The sequence below is a fragment of the Echiichthys vipera genome (assembly GCF_963691815.1).
Source record: "Echiichthys vipera genome assembly, chromosome: X".
NCBI classification, from domain to species: domain Eukaryota; kingdom Metazoa; phylum Chordata; class Actinopteri; order Perciformes; family Trachinidae; genus Echiichthys; species Echiichthys vipera.
In genome coordinates this window covers 4877611-4899638 of record NC_139825.1, presented here as the reverse complement: position 1 = coordinate 4899638, position 22028 = coordinate 4877611, and the positions used below count along the sequence as shown (strand labels likewise).

The following is a 22028-nucleotide window of genomic DNA, read 5'->3' as shown; positions in this document are numbered from 1 at the left end:
TTCTCAGGTGTTACGTCATGTACAAAGTTTGAGAACCACTGCAATAGAGGTACTGCACACTTAAAGCTGTAAACTAAATGATATCACTCTGGTGAAAGGGTGAAACACATGAAAGCTTTCTCACCAAATTTAACCCATTTCATGTGTTGAAAATGGCTCAACATGCCCCTATCTTAAATCAGCCATAGACTTGCAAGTCCAGTGTCGAAGTACAGTCAGGTAGAGTCGACTGGTTGACAAAATTCTATGTCAACAAATTTTAAAATGTATAATTATTATTATTATTATTATTATTATTATTATTATTATTGCTCAGCACTGGTGAGTACAATATAAACAAAAATAGTCTATGCCTTCAAACCACCCGTGTGTGAATAGTGTGCAGTACAGTGTGGTCTCCTGTCCAGCAGGTGGCGGAACAAACCAGCAGCTCCTCTGAACATTGACAGCACGCAGAAGCCGGTATGCTTCTACTTCCGGGTTAGTCGATGTAAACAGAAGGACGTTCCGCCTGTGCAGACAGCGGAGAAAACATGACCCAGCTGGAGCTATTGAACGTGTTTCTGAACGACAGGCTGACTGCGGCCGCTGAGGAGATTTTCCGCGCCGTTAAGAACACGGTGGTGGAGTATCAGAGCGAACTCCTGCGGTCAAAAGAGGAGAACGAGCGACTCAAAAGACTCCTCAATGTAGCCGTCCAGCGGCTCCTGCTGCAGCCAGGTGATTGGAGGCTTGTCACTAATATGCTCTTTTTACTGATGTAGTGAATGTCACACTAAGGCTAAGTCAAACTATGTCCGTTTTTAGTGGAGCTCATGGGTAACGTTAAGAGTGTTGTAGCTGTGACACTGTATGTTCCCAGGGCTCAATGGTCTTCATATAACTAACAATTTTTTTTAAACTAAATAAAGCGAATGGGCACTAAAAAGGAAAGCAAAAAGAGAAAAACAAGCAAATGGGATCCTCAGAAGCCTAAGCAATAAATACATTACATGAAATAATATAGTTCATGTTCAAAAGGAATAGGAAGAAATTAAAAACCTTTCTGGTTCTGGCCCCTCTTATTTTTTTTATAAATATGTATAATTATTAATCATAAACAAAGTAAAAATTCAGTTTGAACCAGTCAGTATCTGATATTTGGCTCGTGGGTTAAAACAAATCACAGCAAAACAATAATAAAGAGAAGAACAAGATATGGAGAAGAAAAACAAACAACAACAAACAAAAAAAAAACAGAAATTCAGTGCTCCAGCTCAGAAGAATCCAATGTTTTGTCTTTGAAGAGTTTTTTTTAGTTTTGATATATTGGCTCATTATATTAGATTAGAAGATTAGAAGTTTATTGAACAGGGATAAATACATTGTAGATTGTTTCCTATAAAATATAAATTAGATGCCATGCATACAGGTTTCTAATCATTAATCACTAATTCTCAACCCCTGTGTCAAGTTCTGGGTCCAAAGCTGTTTATACTATATATAAATGACATATGCAATTAATATTATTCGCTGCGGATAATAATATTTTATGTTCTGGGGATGATTTGAACCAATTAGTGGAAACAGCCAATAATGAAATGGTCATGCTTCACGTGTTGTTTATTGTAAATAAACTATCACTAAATCTTGAGAAAACTAAATACATGGTGTGTGGGAAAAAAGGCCGCAACAAGAGTATTATCATTCAAGATAATGGAGTGAATATTGAAAGGGTTAGTGAGAACAAAGTGCTGGGAGTGATTATTGATGACATGTTAAGTTGGAAGACATACAAATTTGGCACAAAAACTACTAAATCAGAAGGCACTTCATCTGCTGCGCACTGGTCTCTCCACACCTACAATACTGTACAGAGGTGTGGGGACACATTTATAAAGGCAACACACATCCCCTGCTAATACTCCATAAAATCAGCTAAACTGAGTGTCTTCAAAAAGAAGTATGTAAATATGACTACTAACTGTTACAAAATGACCAGGATGAGGGTTGATAAAGGTCAAAGGCAGGAGTCAGCAGACGCTGTGTTGAGACGGTATGGGAGAAAAAAACATAAACACTTGTACCCAAACAATAGCTGGCTCTGAAAAGCACAGTACGAGGCAAATGTCAACTTGTGTTTTTTTTTTCTTTGTGACTTTTTTGACATGCCAGGCAACAAGACGAGACAGTTGTTTACTCATGACGGACTGATATGGACACTTGTGCAGACACACTCGTGGTCCGTTTGTCTGTCTAAAGCTGGACTGCGGCTCTGATTACTACCTGCTGTTGGAACATGTTCTGTCAATGTCATAAGAAAAATAGTACGATGAAGATAATGTATTCTGTGGGGATGGGGGCGGGACTAGACAAGCTTTTGCTTCTCCTGCTTTCCCTTTCAGACGTGTAAATTGTATGATTTAAACTAAGATAATGTGTGATGATGATTGATCTAACTGACAAAATAAACAAGTGTGACGACCCTCCCTGCTCTCTCTCTCCCTCTGACATCAGCAGGGTCGTCAGCAGCATTGGCATCACCTGGGCTGTGAGAGTCTGGGTGCTTTTAACTCTCTCCTGCTGCTCAGTCAGTGTGGCTCTCCTCCCAGAGACACCTTGTTCAGCTTTTGTTTGGCGTTTGTGTTTCTGTACATCCTTCTTACAACATCACACACACACACACACACACACACACACACACACACACACACACACACACACACACACACACACACACACACACACACACACACACACACACACACACACACACACACACACACACACACACACACACACACACACACACACACACTCTTATGCATTCACCTACACCACTGATTCCACTGACTACACACGCCATGATTAGTTTAGGTTACTTTTTAAGTTATCGTCTCATGTTATCTTCAACCGCTCATCCGGGGTCTTGCCTGTTCTACTTTGCTTTGTTGGAGGCCGGTGATTGGTGGCCCTCTGAGGTAGGGTTTTGTGCTGGGGGCTTAACTCGGTTGTTGGTTTAAGTGTTTAAATAACCCACCGCTAAGCTGCATGAAGACTAGGCATAGTGAGTTATTAGTTTTTGGATAGGCAGTTTAGTTAGAGGGGGACTTCACATTAATCTCAGGGACATTTGTAATGTCTTTTTGTTACATTGGATGACCTTTGAGTCACTGTTTGGTTGTTTTCTTCTGCCAGTGGCATTGTTTTGTCTTTTGGGCCTGGTGTATTTTTAGCTCATTATGGCAGGTATAGAGGATTTTGTTGCTTTGCCGTATGAGGAGTTTTTGGATGGTTGTACTAAAGACCAGCTGTTGAAAGTTGCTGAGAGTTCTATTGATTTGAGTGGCCTAAGTTATAAAGGTAATGTTAAGTCTCTGGTGAAGATGCAGTTGATCGGTAAAGGGGTGCTGGTAGTTAAACAGGGAGAGTCTGGGGAGCCACAGGCAGCACAGTCCTTTAAGGTTCCATCAGGTAATTTAACATTTGAGCAGCAAAAAGAATTGCTGTTGTTACAGCTAGCTCATGAGAAGGACAAAGGATGTAGATGGAAAGGCAAAAGCTGGAGTTCGAGAAGCAAGTTGCAATTAAACGCTTGCGGCGTGAGACAGAGCTGGCGAAGATAGACTTGCAGGCTATTAGGCCGGGGTTAGTCAGAGGTTAAACTGTCTGGAGAGGTTTGGCAAGGGGGGGATGGTTCATCTTCATCAAAGTCCCCTGGTGTGGTGAATAGTCTGCATCTAATGCCTAAATTTAACGAAAAAAGATCTGGATGTTATTTCTTTTCTTTGTTTGAGCAGCTGGCAGAGGAAAGAGGCGGGTCAGATTCTGACCAAACATTGCTGCTGCAGTGTGTGTTGACTGCAAAGGAGGTGTATGTGTCTTTTGGCTGTGACCTCACATAAGTCAGTCAAGGCTGCTGTACTGAAGTCGTATGAGTTGGTCCCAGAGGCGTATCGCCAGCGGTTTAGGACATGGGAGAAGAGGGCTAATCAGTCACATATGGAGTTTGTAAGGGACCTAACTAATCTTTTCAATCGTTGGTGTGTGTAGCCTCAAGAGTTTATGTTTAACTTTGAGGGATTGTGCAATTTGGTCATCCATGAGCAATTTAAAGATAATCTGCCAGTCGGGTTGCCACATATCTTAATGAGCGCAAGGTTACAACTGCTGCTGAAGCTGCAGGGCTGGCTGATGAGTAGGTGATTGTTCATAAGGGCAGGCCTGGTGAGCCTCGAAGGGAGCCTGTTGGGCGAAAGGACGGTGCTAGATCACCTGTTCGTTTTGGCATTTCCTCAAGTAAGGGGTTCTGGGCAGAACAGTATTGAGAGGATGTCTGTAACTATTGCCACGAGGCAGGCCATTGGACGTCGGACTGCCCAATGCTAAAAGCTAAAAAGCAGCTTGCTTGAGGCTGGCGTGTAAAACCAGCTGCCCTGTCTGCGAGTGTTTCAGGCCCTGTGGATGTGGGGTGTGTCAACGTAACTGGGGGGGAATCTGGCCTGACTGGTGCCAAATGACGAGTCCTATCTGCCTTTCATTTCAGATGGGTTTGTATCACTGGTTGGTAGTGACACTCAAATGCCAAGATTTTAGGGGACACAGGTGCTTTTGATTCATATGTTTTGGAATCTGTTTTGTGTTTTTCTGAGAAGACTGATACTGGTGACAAGATCCTTATGTGAGGAATGGGCTTGGATGTAGTGCCTGTCCCAGTGCATAAGATGAACTCGGACTGTGAATTGGGGCAGTGTGAGGTTCAGATGGGTGTAAGACCAGCATTGCCTATAGAGGGGGTTGATATAATTCTGGGCAACGATCTGGCAGACAATCGGGTTTGGGCTAAGTGTTCACCACCCCCAGCAGTCTCTCTTTCTCCTTCAGGGGAAAGATGGCCTGAAAGTGTAGGGCCCCTTCCAGTAGTCTCCAGTAGTTGTGCTGAGTCCAAGGGGACAGATGGGAAGAGTGATACTGTTTTGCCATTTTTGCCTGATTTTCCTTTGTCTGTATCCCACAGTGAACTGCAGAGTGAACAGTGAGCCGATGATCGTAGGATGAGCTGTTTGGGTCTGTGCTGACAACCTGTGAGCTGAAAAGTGTTGCCAGCGGGTACTTTCTCCAGGATGGGATATTAGTGAGAAAGTGGATGCCCCATGGGGAGGATTTTGTTGGGGATCCCATCTTTCAAGTGGTTGTTCCAATCAAATTTTGTCGTTTGGTGTTAAAGTTGGCCCATGAGGGGTCAGGACATCTGGGTGTCCATACAACCTATGACAGGATTTTGCGCCATTTCTTCTGGCCACGACTTAAAAAGGATCTTTCTCTTCACATTAAAAACTGTAGTACTTGTCAGCTAACTGGACAGCCAAATCAGGTCATTAAACCAGCTCCACTGCAGTTGATTCCAGCTATCAGTCAGCCATTTGAGTACTTGCTCATTGGTTGTGTGGGGCCATTGCCTAAGACCAGCTCTGGTTGTAAGTTTTGCTGTCAGTTTTGTGTCAGAGCACTAGGTACCCAGCAGCCTATCCTTTTGAGTACCATTACAGCAAGAGCTGTGGTTAGGGCCCTGACACAGTTTGTTTCTGTTTTTGGCATCAAACACTTAAATCACTTTTGCGGGCGTATTGTACTGAGCTTGATGGTGCCTGGGAAGATGGGCTCCCCTGGTTGCTTTTAGCTGCACTGGAGGTAGTGCAAGAAAGCACAGGGTTTAGCCCAAATTATTTGGTGTTTGGGCATACTGCACTGTCTGTGTTTAAGGATGGATGGAAGGGGTCAGATCCACCCACTAAATTAATTGACTGTCAATGGGTTTAGGCATAGGCTATACACTGCTGGGGAGCTGGCAAAGCAAATGTTGGCTACATCCCAGGCTAAAATGAAGAAGCAGTATGATTGCAGAGCTGAGCTGCGTGAGTTTAGTGAGGGCAATCGAGTTTTGGCTCTGTGTCCATTGGAGAGTTCACCCTTCCAGGCTAAGTTTATGGGACCTTATACAGTGATAAAACGTGTTTCAGACCTCAACTATTTTATTTTCAACCCTGGTCGGAGGAAGTCAGTTAAACTGTTTCATGTGAATCTGCTTAAGCCCTACTAGGCTCACTCTCCCAGTGCATCCGTTGCTGACCAGAAGGGGCATTGAGTCCTGTTTTGGTAGTCGGTACAGTGGGAGCGGTTTTAGGTGAGTGTCTTGATGGTGTTCTTGAGCCTGATTAGGTGGTCGCTGTTTCTGCAGTCTTGTAATCTGGATATCCGACACATTAAAGGCTGTGATAATGTGGTTGCAGATGCACTGTCTCAGGCTCCAGTGATGGAGTAGGAACCTGTTCACCTTCTGTTCTCCCTTCCCCTCCGTGTTAATTGAAATTGGCCCTTATAGGTCGGGATGTTGCTGTTTTGGGGAATGGACGTTGGAACTGGCAGATTGTAATTATTGTAGTATGTGATTATGTAGTTCTCACTTTGGTATCTAGTTTTATGTATTATGTTGTGACAGAGATCCTGTGAGGACCCCCATCTTATCGGGGGGGGGAGGGGGGGGTGACGACCCTCCCTGCTCTCTCTCTCCCTCTGATCAGCAGGGTCGTCAGCAGCATTGGCATCACCTGGGCTGTGAGAGTCTGGTTGCTTTTAACTCTCTCCTGCTGCTCAGTCAGTGTGGCTCTCCTCCCAGAGACACCTTGTTCAGCTTTTGTTTGGCGTTTGGGTTTCTGTACATCCTTCTTACAACATTACACACATACTTCTCCACTCATGCATTCACCTACGCCACTGATTCCACTGACTACACACGCCATGATTAGTTTAGGTTACTTTTTCTTAAATAAATAACTAGTTGTCTCGGATGCATCTCCTTGCTTTGTCATGGGTGTGCGGCCCGGTTTGTGACACAAGCAAGATACTATACTGTGGATATATCAGTGTCTAAAGTTAAGGAAATATGCTGCCCACATATTTGAGGATGCATCAGCTGTAGTTGATCTCAACATATGGACCCAGGCAAACATACAGTGAACATTTAACCTATAGGGGAAAAGCATTGCTGTGAACATAAAACCCTTGGAACGGTCTCCTTAATGTGTCATATTAAAATGTGTTGAGGTGTGGAACATAAGACCCTGGGAATATGGCTGCTTTTGACTTTATTGAATGGAAACTAATATTAGTGAAATAAACAGTGCACAAAAATTTAATTACAATAATAATAATGGGCCTCTTTCATCAACTTCATCCCTTAAACAGTTTTCAGGAAGATTCTAACATTCGCCAATGTTTTCTCATGTAATTTGTTTTTAGGTAAGAACAAGATCTTTGCACACTCAAGAGCTCCACACACACATTTGAGTGTAGGCTGTTTAATTGGTTATTATTTTCTTCTATTATAGAGTTGTATATTATTAAATATAATATTTTATGATAATTAGTTTTTTGATAAATGCGCCATATGAGCAACTATCATTGGATTGAAGAGATGCCATTTTCAATTGCCATCCAGGTCTAATAATACATCCATGCTCTTGCTCCTCTGGCACTCTCCCTCACAGTCACAAAGGAAAATTTATGTGGGATCTGCAGATGGCAAAAGAAGAGAATACACAGTGGTGTTTGGACATAGTAATGAAAGATGGAGGTGGACGGATTGGCTCCGGAAAAAAACAAAAAAAACAGCACAGGAACCAGCATATGGATCGTTTGGGTATTGCAAAGAAGATGTTGAACAAGCACCGGTTATCTGCAAAATATGCAGCAAAACCACAACAGCTAGTAGCAGCACAAATTTGTTTCACCATTTGAAATGCCACCCAGTACAAAAAGAAGAATGCATGAGACTCTGTACATCCACATCTCCAGACACACCAAATAATCCCCAGCCAAAACAACAAGAACCAGCCAAGAAGAAAATAACTGGCTTCTTTGTTTTCGATTGAGGCAGACTGCTCAAAGCTGTGAGCCTGGATAAGCGGACAAGACTGCAGTGTTTTGGCCATCGGCTGCACCTTGTGATTGGTGAGTCTGCAATGTTTTCACAGTTTAATGGTAAATGTAACACTAAAGAGAGCACTGCATCATTCTATATTTCATTATATTTAAAAAATATACCTTTTATTTTTGGTGTAGGACTGAGTCTCAAAATTGTTGCTGTTACTGAGGGTTGTAATAAAGGACTGTATAATGGTTGTTCGTGGTTCCTGATCTCCAGCTTCACCCCAGGTTTGTCTGCCAAAACACAGATGCTGACAACTCTACTAAGTTTGACTGTTTAACAAACTCAAGCAACAGTACAGAACATGGGCATAGCTTTGTGTGAGTGGTTCTGCCCTAAAAAAGGAAAACATATTATCATGCCCACATTACATACACAAACATATATTGACATGTGCACCTTAATATTTGTAATAAACACACAACTTTCTATAGATTATATGCAGTGTAACTAATTAGTATAAACAGCACACTCACTAGCTTAAATACAGAACAAATACTTAGCTACACATCCAATTCTAGCTGACCAATTAACAATCATATGCTGTGAAGTTAGCAAGTAGCCCCAAGCTAGGTGGGTATAATTATCAACTTATGAAAACAAAGGATAATGAACTACCAACATAAATGATAGGACTTACAGGTCTCATGGACGCACGGCCACAAATGTAACAGATTATGCTCCGACTGGCAGCCTCCGCGCTGTCTCTCTCCTCTCTGCACTTTCTGCCGTCTTCAGGCTCGCGTGTGCTCGCTCCCAATGCACCGCGCGCATCCGCCTCTAAACACTGTCACGTGCCCAGAGTAAATAATAATGGCCTACCTCCCTTTCGTACAGCCGCCCCCAAACAGCGGTAGCAGTTTGCACCAATGAAAGGCTAACCATCCTAGGAGGGTGTGGGTTGATCTGCATCATCTGCTATGGCTGGCTGGATGACCAGGCAGGCGACAGGCCTGGGGCCTGTTTCACAAAGCAGGTTTAGTGAAAACTCTGAGTATGTTAACCCTGAAATGAGGGAAACTCTGAGTTTTCCGTTTCACAAAGGGAGGTAACTCAAACCAGAGACAGAGGGGTAACTCTAGCCTGTTTCACAAAGAGAGGTAACTTAACCTCTCGGTCAGTTACCATGGTAACATGCTCTCTGAAACTAACCTGGTCCCGACCAGGTTAGTTTCAGAAAACCTCGAGTTTCTCTCTGTCTCCGCCCTCTTTCAGCCACACACGGTGTTTGATTTCCTCATTCATTCAGTCAGCGGGCGAGTTTTGGTGTAGTATAGTTCCGTCTGTTTTTTCAGAAAATCACTGCAAAAATCAGACATTAGAAGTTATATTAGGTCGCAACTATTTCACTACCATGGCGTGTCCTTTTGATAACGATCCCGTGGATGAAGGTGCAGAATTAGTGCGCAGAGAATTTAATATTCGTCGGGAGATGATTATCAAACTATTGATTATAGATGTTCTTGCATTTCCAGGCAATTCTCTTTTTGAGCGGTACCGTTTCATATCCCAGCAGATATTCTGTGTTGCGCTGCGTTTTTTTTTTAGTCCTTTTGATAACGATCCCGTGGATGAAGGTGACGCATTACCGCAAAGTTAATTAAATATTCGTCGCGAGATGATTATCAGACCGCGCATAGACGTCCTTAATATACTGCAGCCATAATTACAAAATGAATGAAATGGATCTTTTGAGCAAGTTGAATGTATTTGACTTAGCGTTTCCTAAATATGATTCCAGCTTTTCTTGCAATTCATAGGTTCAAAAGTGTGTGCTTTTAACCGGGTTACCGGTATATAAACTACTCCTATATAGCCTTCTGATCCAGAACGTCACCTATAATGCGAGGGGGCTGAATACGGCACAACACCGTTTCATGTCACAGTCCATGTCATCCCTCCTTACATTTCCAACATTAGCAACCAGTAATGCTCTCATATCACAGCAGATGTTGTGTGTTGCGCTGCGTTTTTTTTGCAAATGGGAGTTTTTTATACAACATTTATATGATGTATAAAAAACAGCCACTTACGGTAATATTTACTTTACGATGTAAAACATGCTCAAAATGAGGCGTCACCATGAGACTGTGCTGAGGTTTTACCTGTTTGAAAAATGTTTTTATGTTTCATCTTAAACTGCTGCCAAGTGCGCTTCTCCCCCGCGGGGTTGCACCTAAATGAAATAAATTAATAGGCTCCCACTCAAGCAGTTCCCCCTGTGATATTACTGTGATTACAACAGGACTACATTTAAACTTACGCACTGACCCGAGCAGCAATGTTCTCCCGCAGGTCTCCCTCTCTTTTGCCGCTGCAGCGGTGTAAACCTGCTCAAACTCCGTATGAGCGCATTCATATTTACAGTTGCAGTGGTAGCGTAGCCTTCCGCTTCCCCGTTGCCATGGTGACTCGTCGAATCAGGGCTCCATTGATGCTGTCTTTTTTTACTTGTGGTGCACGCGCTTAACTCCAGGTCAAACTACTCTGAGTTGATCAACCTAACACAAATCTGCTGTACTGGAACCGAAAACTCAGAGTTTCCTATCTCAGAGTAGATCAACTCAGAGTTCAGGGTTAAACTCAGAGTTTTTTGAACCTGCTTTGTGAAACAGGCCCCTGGTGTAGACCTTGTCCTTTATCATCACGTCAGCAGATCTCACATGACTGTCTGCACTAGTGTGCAACTTGATTACGCGTTCGATTGGCCAGAGTGCCCTTGGTAGCTGGGGGTCTACCATCTACATGACTACATTGTCCTCACCGTGGTTGACTCGGATGTTGTACCACTTCTGGCGAGCTTGCATACCAGGGAGATAGTATCTAATGAAACTTGACCAGATGTGGTCTGTCAAGATCTGAGGGTGTGTCCATCTGCGTCTGCTTACGAGCTCAGTCGCTGGATATACTACCCGAGGAAGAGATCCATCTCGCCGCCCCATCAATAAGAGACTTGGGGTCACAGGGTCCGGATCTGCAACGCTGGATGACACATAACCCAGCGGCTTAGAGTTGAGAAGGCCCTCCACTTCTATTACCATCGTCCTAAGCACCTCCTCAGACTGGGGCCCCCACGGTTTCGTAGAGTCTGGACTTCCACTGATGGCAACTTCCACTGATGGCAAGCGTAGTCCAGCTCCCTAACCTTTCACCAACCCGGATGACTTTATCTGACTCGTCAAACTCTGGGGACAAGGTAAGTAAGCGGCTACTAGACCGAACAGGTTTACCAGCTCTCAAGAGGCACATCTCATCTGGAAAGCTGTCCTGTTGGGCTTATTGGACGATGAGGGTCTCGGCTTTCTGGTAATCTGCAGCTGTAGGACTGCTGTGCTGATCTGCCACCCCATGAAGCTCCTTCACAGTTATCTCTACGAGCTCCCTCCATGTGCTGCAGTTGCTTGTGTAGGTACTTTGGGTTTAATTGGATCAATAGTGTGACTATCAAATTAAATATTTGATAAGGAAAATTAATAAAGAAAAATTACTAAAAATAAACAACTTCAATTTATTAAAAACGTCACACGGAGAACCAATCAAATATAGGGCCTTGACTCACGTTCCGATTATGAGATTGAGTATTCTCAATAAACTTATCGTTAATCAAGGAAATATTAGTTATCACCAATAATTATCAAAGATAATAAAAATAACTCTAGTTAAACCAGAGTTCCTCAGGGCACCACCGTCATAGACGGAGTGATAACTAATATTAAAGTCTCTTTAAATATATTAAACTACTAATTAAGGGTTAAACACCGATAAATGTAATTGTTTAATTAGTTGAAGGATTTAAAAGTTCTTTTCTTAGTAGAAGCTGGCTCATTCATCTTTGTGTAATATTAAATAATCAGACATATGGTAAACACAAACATTTATTAACAGATTAATAAATGCAACAAACAAGACACAGTAAACTAACTAAAGCTAACAGCAAATGTGTGTTTATGTGTGTGTGTGTGTGTGTGAGAGAGAGAGAGTGACAAAGAGAAGTGGTGGGGGCTCGGTCCCCTGCAGAGAAGGTGTGAACTATTAAGTTACATGAAGCACCAAAAGCCTGATCTCTCGGTTCTTATGACAAAGTTGCAATTGTTTCTAGCCGTTCATAAAGTCCTATAGCATGTAGTAATGCCCAGTTGGTGATTAGTTACCAGTCCATGAGATGGGAGATGTTGCGTTGCTTGATGCCAGTGGCTGGGTGAAGAAAGGAAGCTCCGTGGTAGTTCTTGTCTGATTGTGGCTCTTAGGCAAAAGAGGAAACAGATCGCTCTGTGCTGTGCTCAGTTGAGGATAACCGGTTGGTTAACCTTCGTGGTGATCCCACGCCATAGGCCAGGTCCAGGGCCGAGGGGAGATGTTGCGTTGATTGATCCGGGAGAGAGAGCGGGAGGAAGATCCGGGAGCAAGAGAAAGAAGCGGTTGTGTGCTTCACTTTATATAGGCCCAGGTGATGTCATAGTCAGTGGTCAATTCAGCCAATGAACAGTTTGGGTGCCTTGGAGAATTCACACCTGCGTGTGACCTGTTGTGGGGGAAGGCATGGCAGACCTTTGGGCCTAGTCGCTGAGGCCTTTGTTTAAGCAGGCTTTGGGCCTACTTTTAGTCAAACTGACAGTTCGAGTTAATCCAGAAAATGAACAATCATCTTTGGGCGCCGGTTGCACCTACACTTGCGTCTTGGGTTCGGGGTTCACCAACTGTAGATGTGACTCCGCAGAAGGTCGACTTCCAGAGTTCCGATTCTTCTTCCTGAGCAGCAAGCGGAGGGTTTCCTGGCCACTCGTCCCAGGCTCGGAGGAGGAACGGTGGTTCCTGACTCCACCTGTTGGGCTCTGCAAGATCTATCAGGGTCTTTCCTCTTGTGATATCATCTGCAGGATCCTTGCTGAATCCACATAGCGCCACGTCCGGAGATCTGTGAGCTCCTGGATTTCAGCCACCCTGGTACCAACGAAAACCTTAAAGCGGAAGGAATAAGACTGTAGCCACATCAACACAGTTGTGGAATCAGTCCACAAAGTGATCCCACTTATCTTCAAAGTGAGCTCCTGCCACTGCTGCACAGAGCTCCAGTCTTGGCATTGACAGGAGACGTTTGGGTCCCACTCTCGATTTTGCCATGAGGAATGCCAGGTAGGTATTGCCCTGATCTTCCCCTGTCCACAAGTATGCCACAGCCCCGTATGCTTTTTCGGAAGCATCACAGAATACGTGGACCTCACGAGTGCCGCTGGCACTGTCCACTGCTTCAGGGGTGTAGCACCTTGGCAGGCTGATGGATGGTAGGACGTGTAATTCCTCTACCAACTCATTCCAGGCATCTAAGAGCTCTTGGGAGAGGAGGGAGTCATCTTCTCTGGTTTTGTCCCAGAGACGCTGGACCAGAACGTTGGCTCTGGTTGTATAAGGCAAGATGTACCCAAGAGGGTCGTACTGGCTTGCCAGAACCTTGTACACATTCCGCATAGTTGGTACCTCACACTCCACTAGCCGCTGCTTGTACCCTAGGCTGTCTGACTGGAAGCGCCAACTGAGCCCAAGTGTCGTTTCAGGGACCTCTGCACTATCTTGGGTGAGCCAAAGCTCCAGGCTATCAGATCGGGCCTCCTTTGGCAGGTGACCAACGACGCTGGGATCGGCAGACTCTGCAATTATCCACATAAAAACATCCCTCAACTGAGGACCGGACACTGTCTCCAGGCCCACTGTGGTCCGAAACATGCTTCTGCAAGGCTCGCGTGTGCTCGCTCCCGATGCACAGCGCATCCGCCTCTAAACACTGTCTCGCGCCCAGAGTAAGTAATAACGGCATACGTCCCTTTCGTATAGTTGCATTTGTTGGACAATTATGATATTTAAAATGTTTTTGTTCTCAAAGAGAAGCATGAAGGACCCCAGTATTGACCAAACTGTTGCGGTTTGCAAAAAGGTTGTCAGCAGCTTCTCCTTTTTAGTTGGAAGAGAAAGAGAGACTTGGCCACTGCTCAGACAGAGCTAAATAGGCTTGCAAGTCTCCCACCAGGTAGGGATCACGAAACAAATGTTTGAGCAGGAGCAAGGCATTTCTCAGGGCTTGGCAGCAGTCAAAAAAACGTGTTGTATCATACAGACCTGCCAAGACCTGGGAGTCCTGGAGTCAGCGCACAAGGCTGTAAAACCCTTTGTGAAATTCAGTGACGCTGTCAGGTGATGACTATGTAACAGTGTCGTATGTCAAACCTGTGAAAGTCTGTACCTTTGCCTCTGTGGTTCACACACTGTATGTTACCATAGTATTTTGTAATGACCTGTTGTCACAAACATCAGGCACACAGAGTGCACTTTAATTCATCTGATTTGGAAATGTCTTTGTTAGGCTTTCTTGTTGAATGCACTTGTTTGTTGCTCAGTCAGAGCTCTGTTTTTGTCAAGTTTCTGTTGATCTTGAGCTCTATAGAACTAGGCTACAGTATGACTAAATCATGCCTTTGTTTAGTTTCATTTAACAGCTGTTAAAACTAATGTCTGTGTGTGCTATTGCCTGGCTGGTTTGAATAAATACTGCTCCGTTAAATACAACTTGGTTAGGATTTCATCCTTTTTTGCATGCAAGTCTAAAATGGTTTCAATAGAAAGCACTACTGAATATAGACAAGAATGTTTTAAATTTGCAGACATATGAAGCAGTGACTAGTAGAATAATCACACTGATGTAACTATGCATCAAAGGGTTAAATTGAGCATTTATGAAGTGCTTTAGAGAACACTTCAAGAGCACCAAAAATGTACATTTGCAGCAGCAATGACTCCTTTGGCCTTTGAACACCACATACTGAGTGCCATGTAGTTCCCTTATAATAGGGAGAAGGTAGACATATCTATGGCCGATATCTCCAACTGATAAATGGCACTAGAGGGGTAGTTAAAGTACCGTAATTTCCGGACTATAAGCCGCTACTTTTTTCCCTCGTTCTGGTCCCTGAGGCTTATACAACGGTGCGGCTTTTCTACGGCTTACGGTAACCAGGGGCGCACACTACCGAGGATGCGCGAGACCGAGGCAGACATCTGGCACCAGGTAACGAGAGTAAAACAAAGAGTAGGAGAGCGTCAGCGACAGTTTGCGCGAAGGAAGTGTTCATGCAAACACCCTCAACATGGAAAAAAAACGGAGAAGTGCATATGATGCGGCTTTTAAGTTAAAGGCAATCGATCTGGCTGTCAAAGAAGGAAATAGAGCTGCTGCACGTACCCTTGACATCAATGAATGGCTGGTTATTTTGATAACGTAAACGGCCGCGGGACTGCACTTTTACTGCTGTGTTACAGGCGAGCACTTTGTATTACTTTGCACCGTTGTATTATTTGTACTCTGCACGAATGCTGTTCGCCATGTCAAAGATGTGAAAGTTTGATTGAATGATTGAAAGATTAATTGTTAATAAATGGGACGCTTTGCGTTCCCAAACAGTCATCTCTGTCCCGACAATCCCCTCCGTGGTAGCAGGAACCCCTATATACTACGGTAATTACACATCAAAACGCCTGCGGTTTATAGTCGGGTGCGGCTTTTATATGGAGCAATCTGTATTTTACCCTAAATTTAGCTGGTGAGGCTTATAGTCAGGTGCGCTATATAGTCCGGAAATTACGGTATGTATTATTTATTTTTGGGTGAACTGTCCCTTTAAGCAATGAGTGCTTATTATGGGCTTAAGGCTAAGCAGTGATTTGTTGTCCTAAATTCTTGTCTCTCCATATAATGGTATTGTGAAACATCCAAACAAGACAATGGGGTTTGCAAATAACAAGCAGTTTAAATAGTTCCAACATCAGAAAGGAAAAAAAAAAGTGTTTGGCAGGCTTAGATAATATCCAAAACTCAAGCCATAGTTTGTGGTTTCAATTTACACTCCCGCCTAACAAATGGTATCATCCACTAGCATTACTTCTCCTGTTACCTGCACCGCTCCATAGGACCAGAGCCTGTCGTCTAGCACGACACACACACACACACACACACACTAATAGCTCAGTTAGCACTGTTAGCTGCATTAGCGCCGTTAGCACAGCTGCAGTCAAACTGGAGCGATCCGAAACGAAAAGAGCTGCTACAAATAACCAAACAACCAGCATACCTGTGAACTGCGTATGTTTGTCTCTGTTTTTAAAGCTTTGCATTACTTTATATACTAATTTTAACAATCAGGAGTCATGTTAAGCCCATTCAGACCAACGAATCGCGACAAAACTGTTTTAGAACGTTGCACTTGAAGGTTGCAGCGGTGTGAACTGACCTGTCTCGTCTGGATGCAAACAGGCTGATGTCATCTCCTGCGATTCAAATTTTTAGAACATAAACACATCACCTGTTGCAACAGCCAATCAAGTCTGAGCAAAGTCCACTGGTCAAGTAGTGATGGGAAGTTCAGCTCTTCTCAGAGAGCGACTCCTGAATGGCTCAAATAGTTTGACAGGTCTAACCCCAACCTCGCTGTGGATGGGCTCAACCCCAAAGACTCTTTCCACTACTCTGCCATCTGCACTGACAAAATGAAAAACAAATGTGAGCTGATCTATGTGTGCTTAATCTGGTGTTGAATCAATGATTACAGAGAAACATTTAGAGTGTCGGATTTCCTCTGCTATCATTTGCTTAGTTTTGTCACCCATTAATGAAATAAATTCTTCACAAACAGTTGAGGAAAAGTAAGATGATTTACCTCTACACTTATTGCCATGCTTCTCAAGGTGTACCTTTAAAGATTTAAGATTCAAGAAGCTTTATTTATCACCAGGGAAATTATTGTGCAACAGTTTCAATACAAAGGTGGGAAAGGATCAAAGTGACAATAATTCAAACAATAACTAAATGTGACAGAGTGCAAAGGACATTGTGGTTAAACATAGGTATATACAATATACAACAATACGCACCGTGCAGTTTAGCAGCATATTGAAATAAGATAAGTACAAACTAATTAAGTGATAAGGAGCGATAAGTGATAAGTTACAGTAAAGTACAGTAAAGTGTAGCAGCCTTTCTTACTGTAGTAAGTTACAGTACAACTAAATAAAGTGATGTAGTGATGATATAAAGTGACAAAGTGACATTTGCTCAGGACACAGTGTCTCCACTGTTCCTTACCTGACCGGGGGTAGATGAATTATAAAGTTTGATGGCCACCGGAAGAAAAGACTTCCTCTGGCGTTCAGTGTTACACCGGGGGAGAATGAGTCTGTGGCTGAAGGTGCTTCTGCTGGAGGTCAGCAGCTGGTGGAGAGAGACTGTGAGACTCACAGTGGTTCCCGGTCTTTCCAGGTGGTCGCAGGCACGGTGGAGCAGGAAGATGATAGCGTCCTCCACACCTTGTCTCGGCTAGTGGGCAAACTGTAGAGGGTCCAGTGATGAGCTGACCAGGGGCAGAAGAAGTGACAGGACCAGCCTCTCCAGGGACTTCATCAGGTGCGACGTCAGCACCACCGGTCTGTAGTCTTCGGAGGTGCTGGGACGCACCTTCTTCGGTACTGGTACCAGGCAGGACGTCTTCTACAGCACAGGGACTTTCTCAAGACTCAGGCTGAGGTTGAAGATGTACTGCAGGACTCCACTCAGCTGGCTCGCACATGCTTCTAGGACCCTCGGGCTGACACCATCGCTATCATTTCAAGCAGTCCCATATAGTTCCCATGGTGCGCGGAGCCCAGCAGTTCATTATTGCCTTGAAATGGCTGTCCTCTCACTCCCAAAAATATTAGAAGGGTAACCACACGTCTAAGGACTTCCTTCCAGTATTGCTGTTCTGCCTCACACTTTCGAGCAAGAGAAGTGTCCACTCTGCAAGCGTATTTAGACCTGTGCAATAAAGAAAGCATGTTTTGTCTGTGTTCTGCAATGTTTTCACGATCACTTATCCTCACTGGATGTTTCCAATCCCAGAATCTGCTATTAAAGGCATGCTTTTGGGATGACAGGAGTTCGCAGGCATAGCAATAGACTGTGGATTGGTCTATTGCTATGCCTGCGAACTCCTATCGAGTAAAGAAACAATTCCCTTACAACAATTTCATTGTTTGGGACACGGCAATGAAGCAGATTGTTGGAGCGTGTCCTACTCCCAAGTCCGGACTTTACCCTTTAAGCGAGATATAATCAGATCTTTGCCTTGTGCCCTCACTGCCCTGGGCGCTTTAGAGGTCGTGGGCCCCATGGCAACTGCTGCAACATATGGTTAATCTGGCCTTGGCCTAGAGGTGTGTTGTATGTAACAAGATAACGTAGTCAATGTGCAGAAGCGATTACACATGATTTCAAGCTGGGTAATGCAAATCTGTTAAAATGTGATGTTGCATCATCATGCGAGTTGTAAATATTGAACTTTTCAAGCGAATTCCTGTGACGCTGCGTCACGACAGCCTGTCAGCATTAAGATTCTTGGCACTGTCGTTTGGGCGCACATGGAGGAGAGGATCATCGTGGCAGTCTGTGGGCACCTGGAGCTGTACAATACCTCATATTTTACAGGATTTACAATTGTCATCCAGATGGAGTTCCCTGAGCAGGTGGTGAAATTCCCCCAGTTGGGTGCGCATCCGCAGGATGTCATCAACCCAGACACGCATTTGACTTTCCAGCATATCTTGGACTTCAACAACACGTACAATGCAGTGGTCCTTATCTCAGCCATGGTTGATGAGAGAAAGAAAAATAGTGAGAGAAAATGCTGTTATATAGGCGGGTTGGCATCATCGCTCCAGTCGTGCGGATGATGCGATTTCATCCGATCTGAACGCATCTTAAGCAAAGTATACAGTTTAGAACTTTTAAACACCTTCTGCCAGTTTTTGCTAGCTAGCTGTTACCATGTGGGATGTAAGTTGTTGGAGCTAATTTAGGAGTTTTAATATCCATCCATTTCCATTCATTCTTTATTGTAAAAAGATTTTTATAAATTACCTGTTCACTTTAAACCCTAAGTTTGCACACAGCCCACACTGTCAGCTCAAATTTTCCCCATTCATTAACTTGCTATCTAACTAACTCCTCACATGGCGCATTACACATTTTATGTATATGACAAATAACTAAATCATGTCTTATGATATGGTAAAAGGTTAGTTTCTATATGCATATGACATGGTAAATACAGCCTGAGCAAATAATGCCCACAGTATTTTATTTTCCATGTTAAGCTTCCATCTTGAATATTGACTCATCTTGAAGTTTGCGCCCCAACCCCTAAACTATATGCGGTAAAAAAGCTTGGCTGTTCCGTTCATTTCCTATGGAGGAGGCAGTAGCACCCAATGTGGCGGCAGCGCCCAAGGTAGCGCTCCGATTTTCCTCTTTACCTCTGCGCTCAAAGTACAAATCAGTTGAACTTTGACCAAGTTGCCACTGACCTTTTAAAAGTGCAACCAATGAGATCGAAGCTTTGAATGCGACATTTACGTTTCCTAGACAACCGGAGTCAAGCTGGTTAGAAAGATGGAGGAAAAACTTATTGTGTATCCAAGTTTCCCGAACTATTTAATGTTACATTAAAGTCGTATCACAATCTGGGAAGAAAACGTAATGCTTGGAGGTTTATAAGCATCACACCAGGTTTGGAAGTAGGCAGTTTACGAGCTAACAGCTGTTATAATACTAACGTTGATTTAGCCGTTAACTGGTTCTCGCGGTGAGCCCAGCGCAAAAAGCTTATGTGAAGGCCCCTCAACAGATAATACAGATTTATTTATTGAAAATGTGGTTCTGTGAATGCAATATTTGGCTAAGGTCGAAAAGACACAGTAGATACAGTTTGTTTATGCAAATATACTTAGCATGACTGATGTTTGTAATCTTTCAGAACCTCACTCTGTCCAGCCCCAAGAAGATGGTCAACCTGAGTCTGAGTGGAGAAGTAGTGGGGAGCTGCTGCCACAAATTAAAGAAGAACCAAAACTGAAAAACGTTCACACAAATTGTTCACAAGAAGCAAGCAACTCAGAGGAAGGAAACTGTAGTCATGTCGAGCCACTACAGAGGTCACATCCTCCAACAGCCCAAACTGTGTTTAGCAGACAGAGTGTCTCCCCACCTCCACTAACCTCCCAGGAGATGAAGGCAGAGAGTGACAGAGAGGACAGCAGGACACAGCAGCCAGCCAACAGCTTACCATCCTCCATGACTGTAAATTCAAACTGCAAAGCGGCTCAGAGTGATTCTTGTGCCAGCGCTTCAAAGAGTCACAGGACTCTGAAAACAAACCAACATGTGAAAGGGTTACTTCGCTCAAATGGAAAACAGAGTGCACATATACTGCAGATCAAGAATGTGAGATCCCTGAAACCGCCACTGCCTCGCTCCTCCCACCCAGGCCAGAGCATTCAGAGGTGGCACAGCTGTAAAGAGTGTGGGAAGGGCTTCAGCTTTGCCTGCCAGTTGGAGGTCCACATGCGCTGGCACACCAAGGAGAAGCCATACAGCTGTGCAGTGTGCAGAAAGAGCTTCACCACGGTCAGCATGCTGAAGAGGCACCACCGAATTCACACAGGGGAAAAGCCCTTCCGCTGCCATGTCTGCGGGAAGTGCTTCAACCAGTCGGCACACCTCAACACCCACTTCAGGCTACACACCAGAGAGAGAGCCAACTGGAGCAGAGCAACACAGTCCAAGTGAAAGACTCGAAACAGGAAGCTAAGCTGACAACTGTAATCTTTGAAATGTCTTAACTGTGTGTCGTGTCTGTGGTGGAATAAAGTGTGGTGCATTAAGATTTTTGATCTACTGATAGTGTTGTTGAACACTCAAAGTAATAAAAGGACAATTTTGTGAAACATTTGACCTGCCAATTTCATATCTTAGATGTGCAGAGTGGTAGCCAACAAGAGACCAACAAAGCAAGCGACATGCAGACAGACAGTTAGACAGGTTATGGGTTATTTAGAAATAGAAATGAAAGCAAATGCATCCAACATGTCAATTATAATTGCATCTGTCCTAACAGTAGAGGATGACAGTTCTCAACTGGCTTCCCACCCACAAAAACTGAAAACAGATCTTTCTCACAGCAGACATTTTGACTTGTCGTGGCAGGACACACAGGTGTAACTAATGACATTAACAATGGCTCAATTGCATTTAGGTGTCCCATTAAGTAAAGATGGTAAATAGACCTATATACTTATAAAGGACTAAACTTAGAACTTAGAAAATACTATTGTGTTAATGTATATCTCATATGTTTCTTTTCACAAAAATAGGTCAATTATCCAATTGAAAATACTAAATAACACTTATTCCTTCTATCTTATTCAACTGATACATTCTTAATTGATTCTCATTATTTCTCAAATATGGCTCAAAGCTCATGCTACCTTTTCATACATAGGTTCAGTTGGACATTTAAGAGAAATAAAGCAGACAAGGAGGAGACATTGGACATACAATAATTGGATCTTTTATAGGGATCAGATTTGTCTCATGAAGGTCTCATAACTCATTCTTCTCTTCAGTATCAAGACATGAATGATATCAGGGGTAAACACAGATCTGTTTATCCAACTTCTCAAATATCGCGAAAATGATGATCTCAATTCAACTTCATTTGTTTTAGAGAACATGAATTAATCTATTTTTCATCTCTACTTTTCCCCAGGTACCCTTAGGAGAAGTAACTCAGACACAAATGATCACAGAGTGAAAAAATGAGAAACTGGTATCAAGAGATCAAATTCAACATCAGATAAGCAACATACTTTTTCTACAGGCAGATTTAAAGCTCATGAGGGTTGCCAGGTTGAGGACACGGACTTACACGAGTGCAAGACATGTACACCATCATACATAGAAGCAACGAGTCCTACACTGTAAGTTCCTCAGCTAATGTACATTTGCAATGTATCTATTGTTTGCAAATTAGAAAACAGCTTGTGGAATTTGTCTAACTGTCAATGATAGCTAGATGCATGACTGGCTGTGTTTATGGTAGAAAAAGCTAAGCCTGTTATCCCGAAAACAAAAGCCCACTTCTCTGAAAATACACCACTCTCAATATGTTAACTCTGTTGACATATTACTCAATTTATCAGATAACGT

General features: G+C 43.5%; 1 protein-coding gene across 1 annotated transcript; it reads left to right on the top strand.

The window, feature by feature from the left end:
- Positions 1-533: 533 nt before the first annotated feature.
- On the top strand, positions 534-20784 carry LOC310965492 (uncharacterized protein; the record flags this gene model as incomplete). The annotated part of the gene is made up of 2 exons (XM_083939121.1): positions 534-720; positions 19798-20784. The coding sequence occupies 2 exons, from the start codon at positions 534-536 to the stop codon at positions 20607-20609; spliced, it is 999 nt and encodes a 332-aa protein (XP_083795247.1). The 3' UTR covers positions 20610-20784.
- Positions 20785-22028: the final 1244 nt, after the last annotated feature.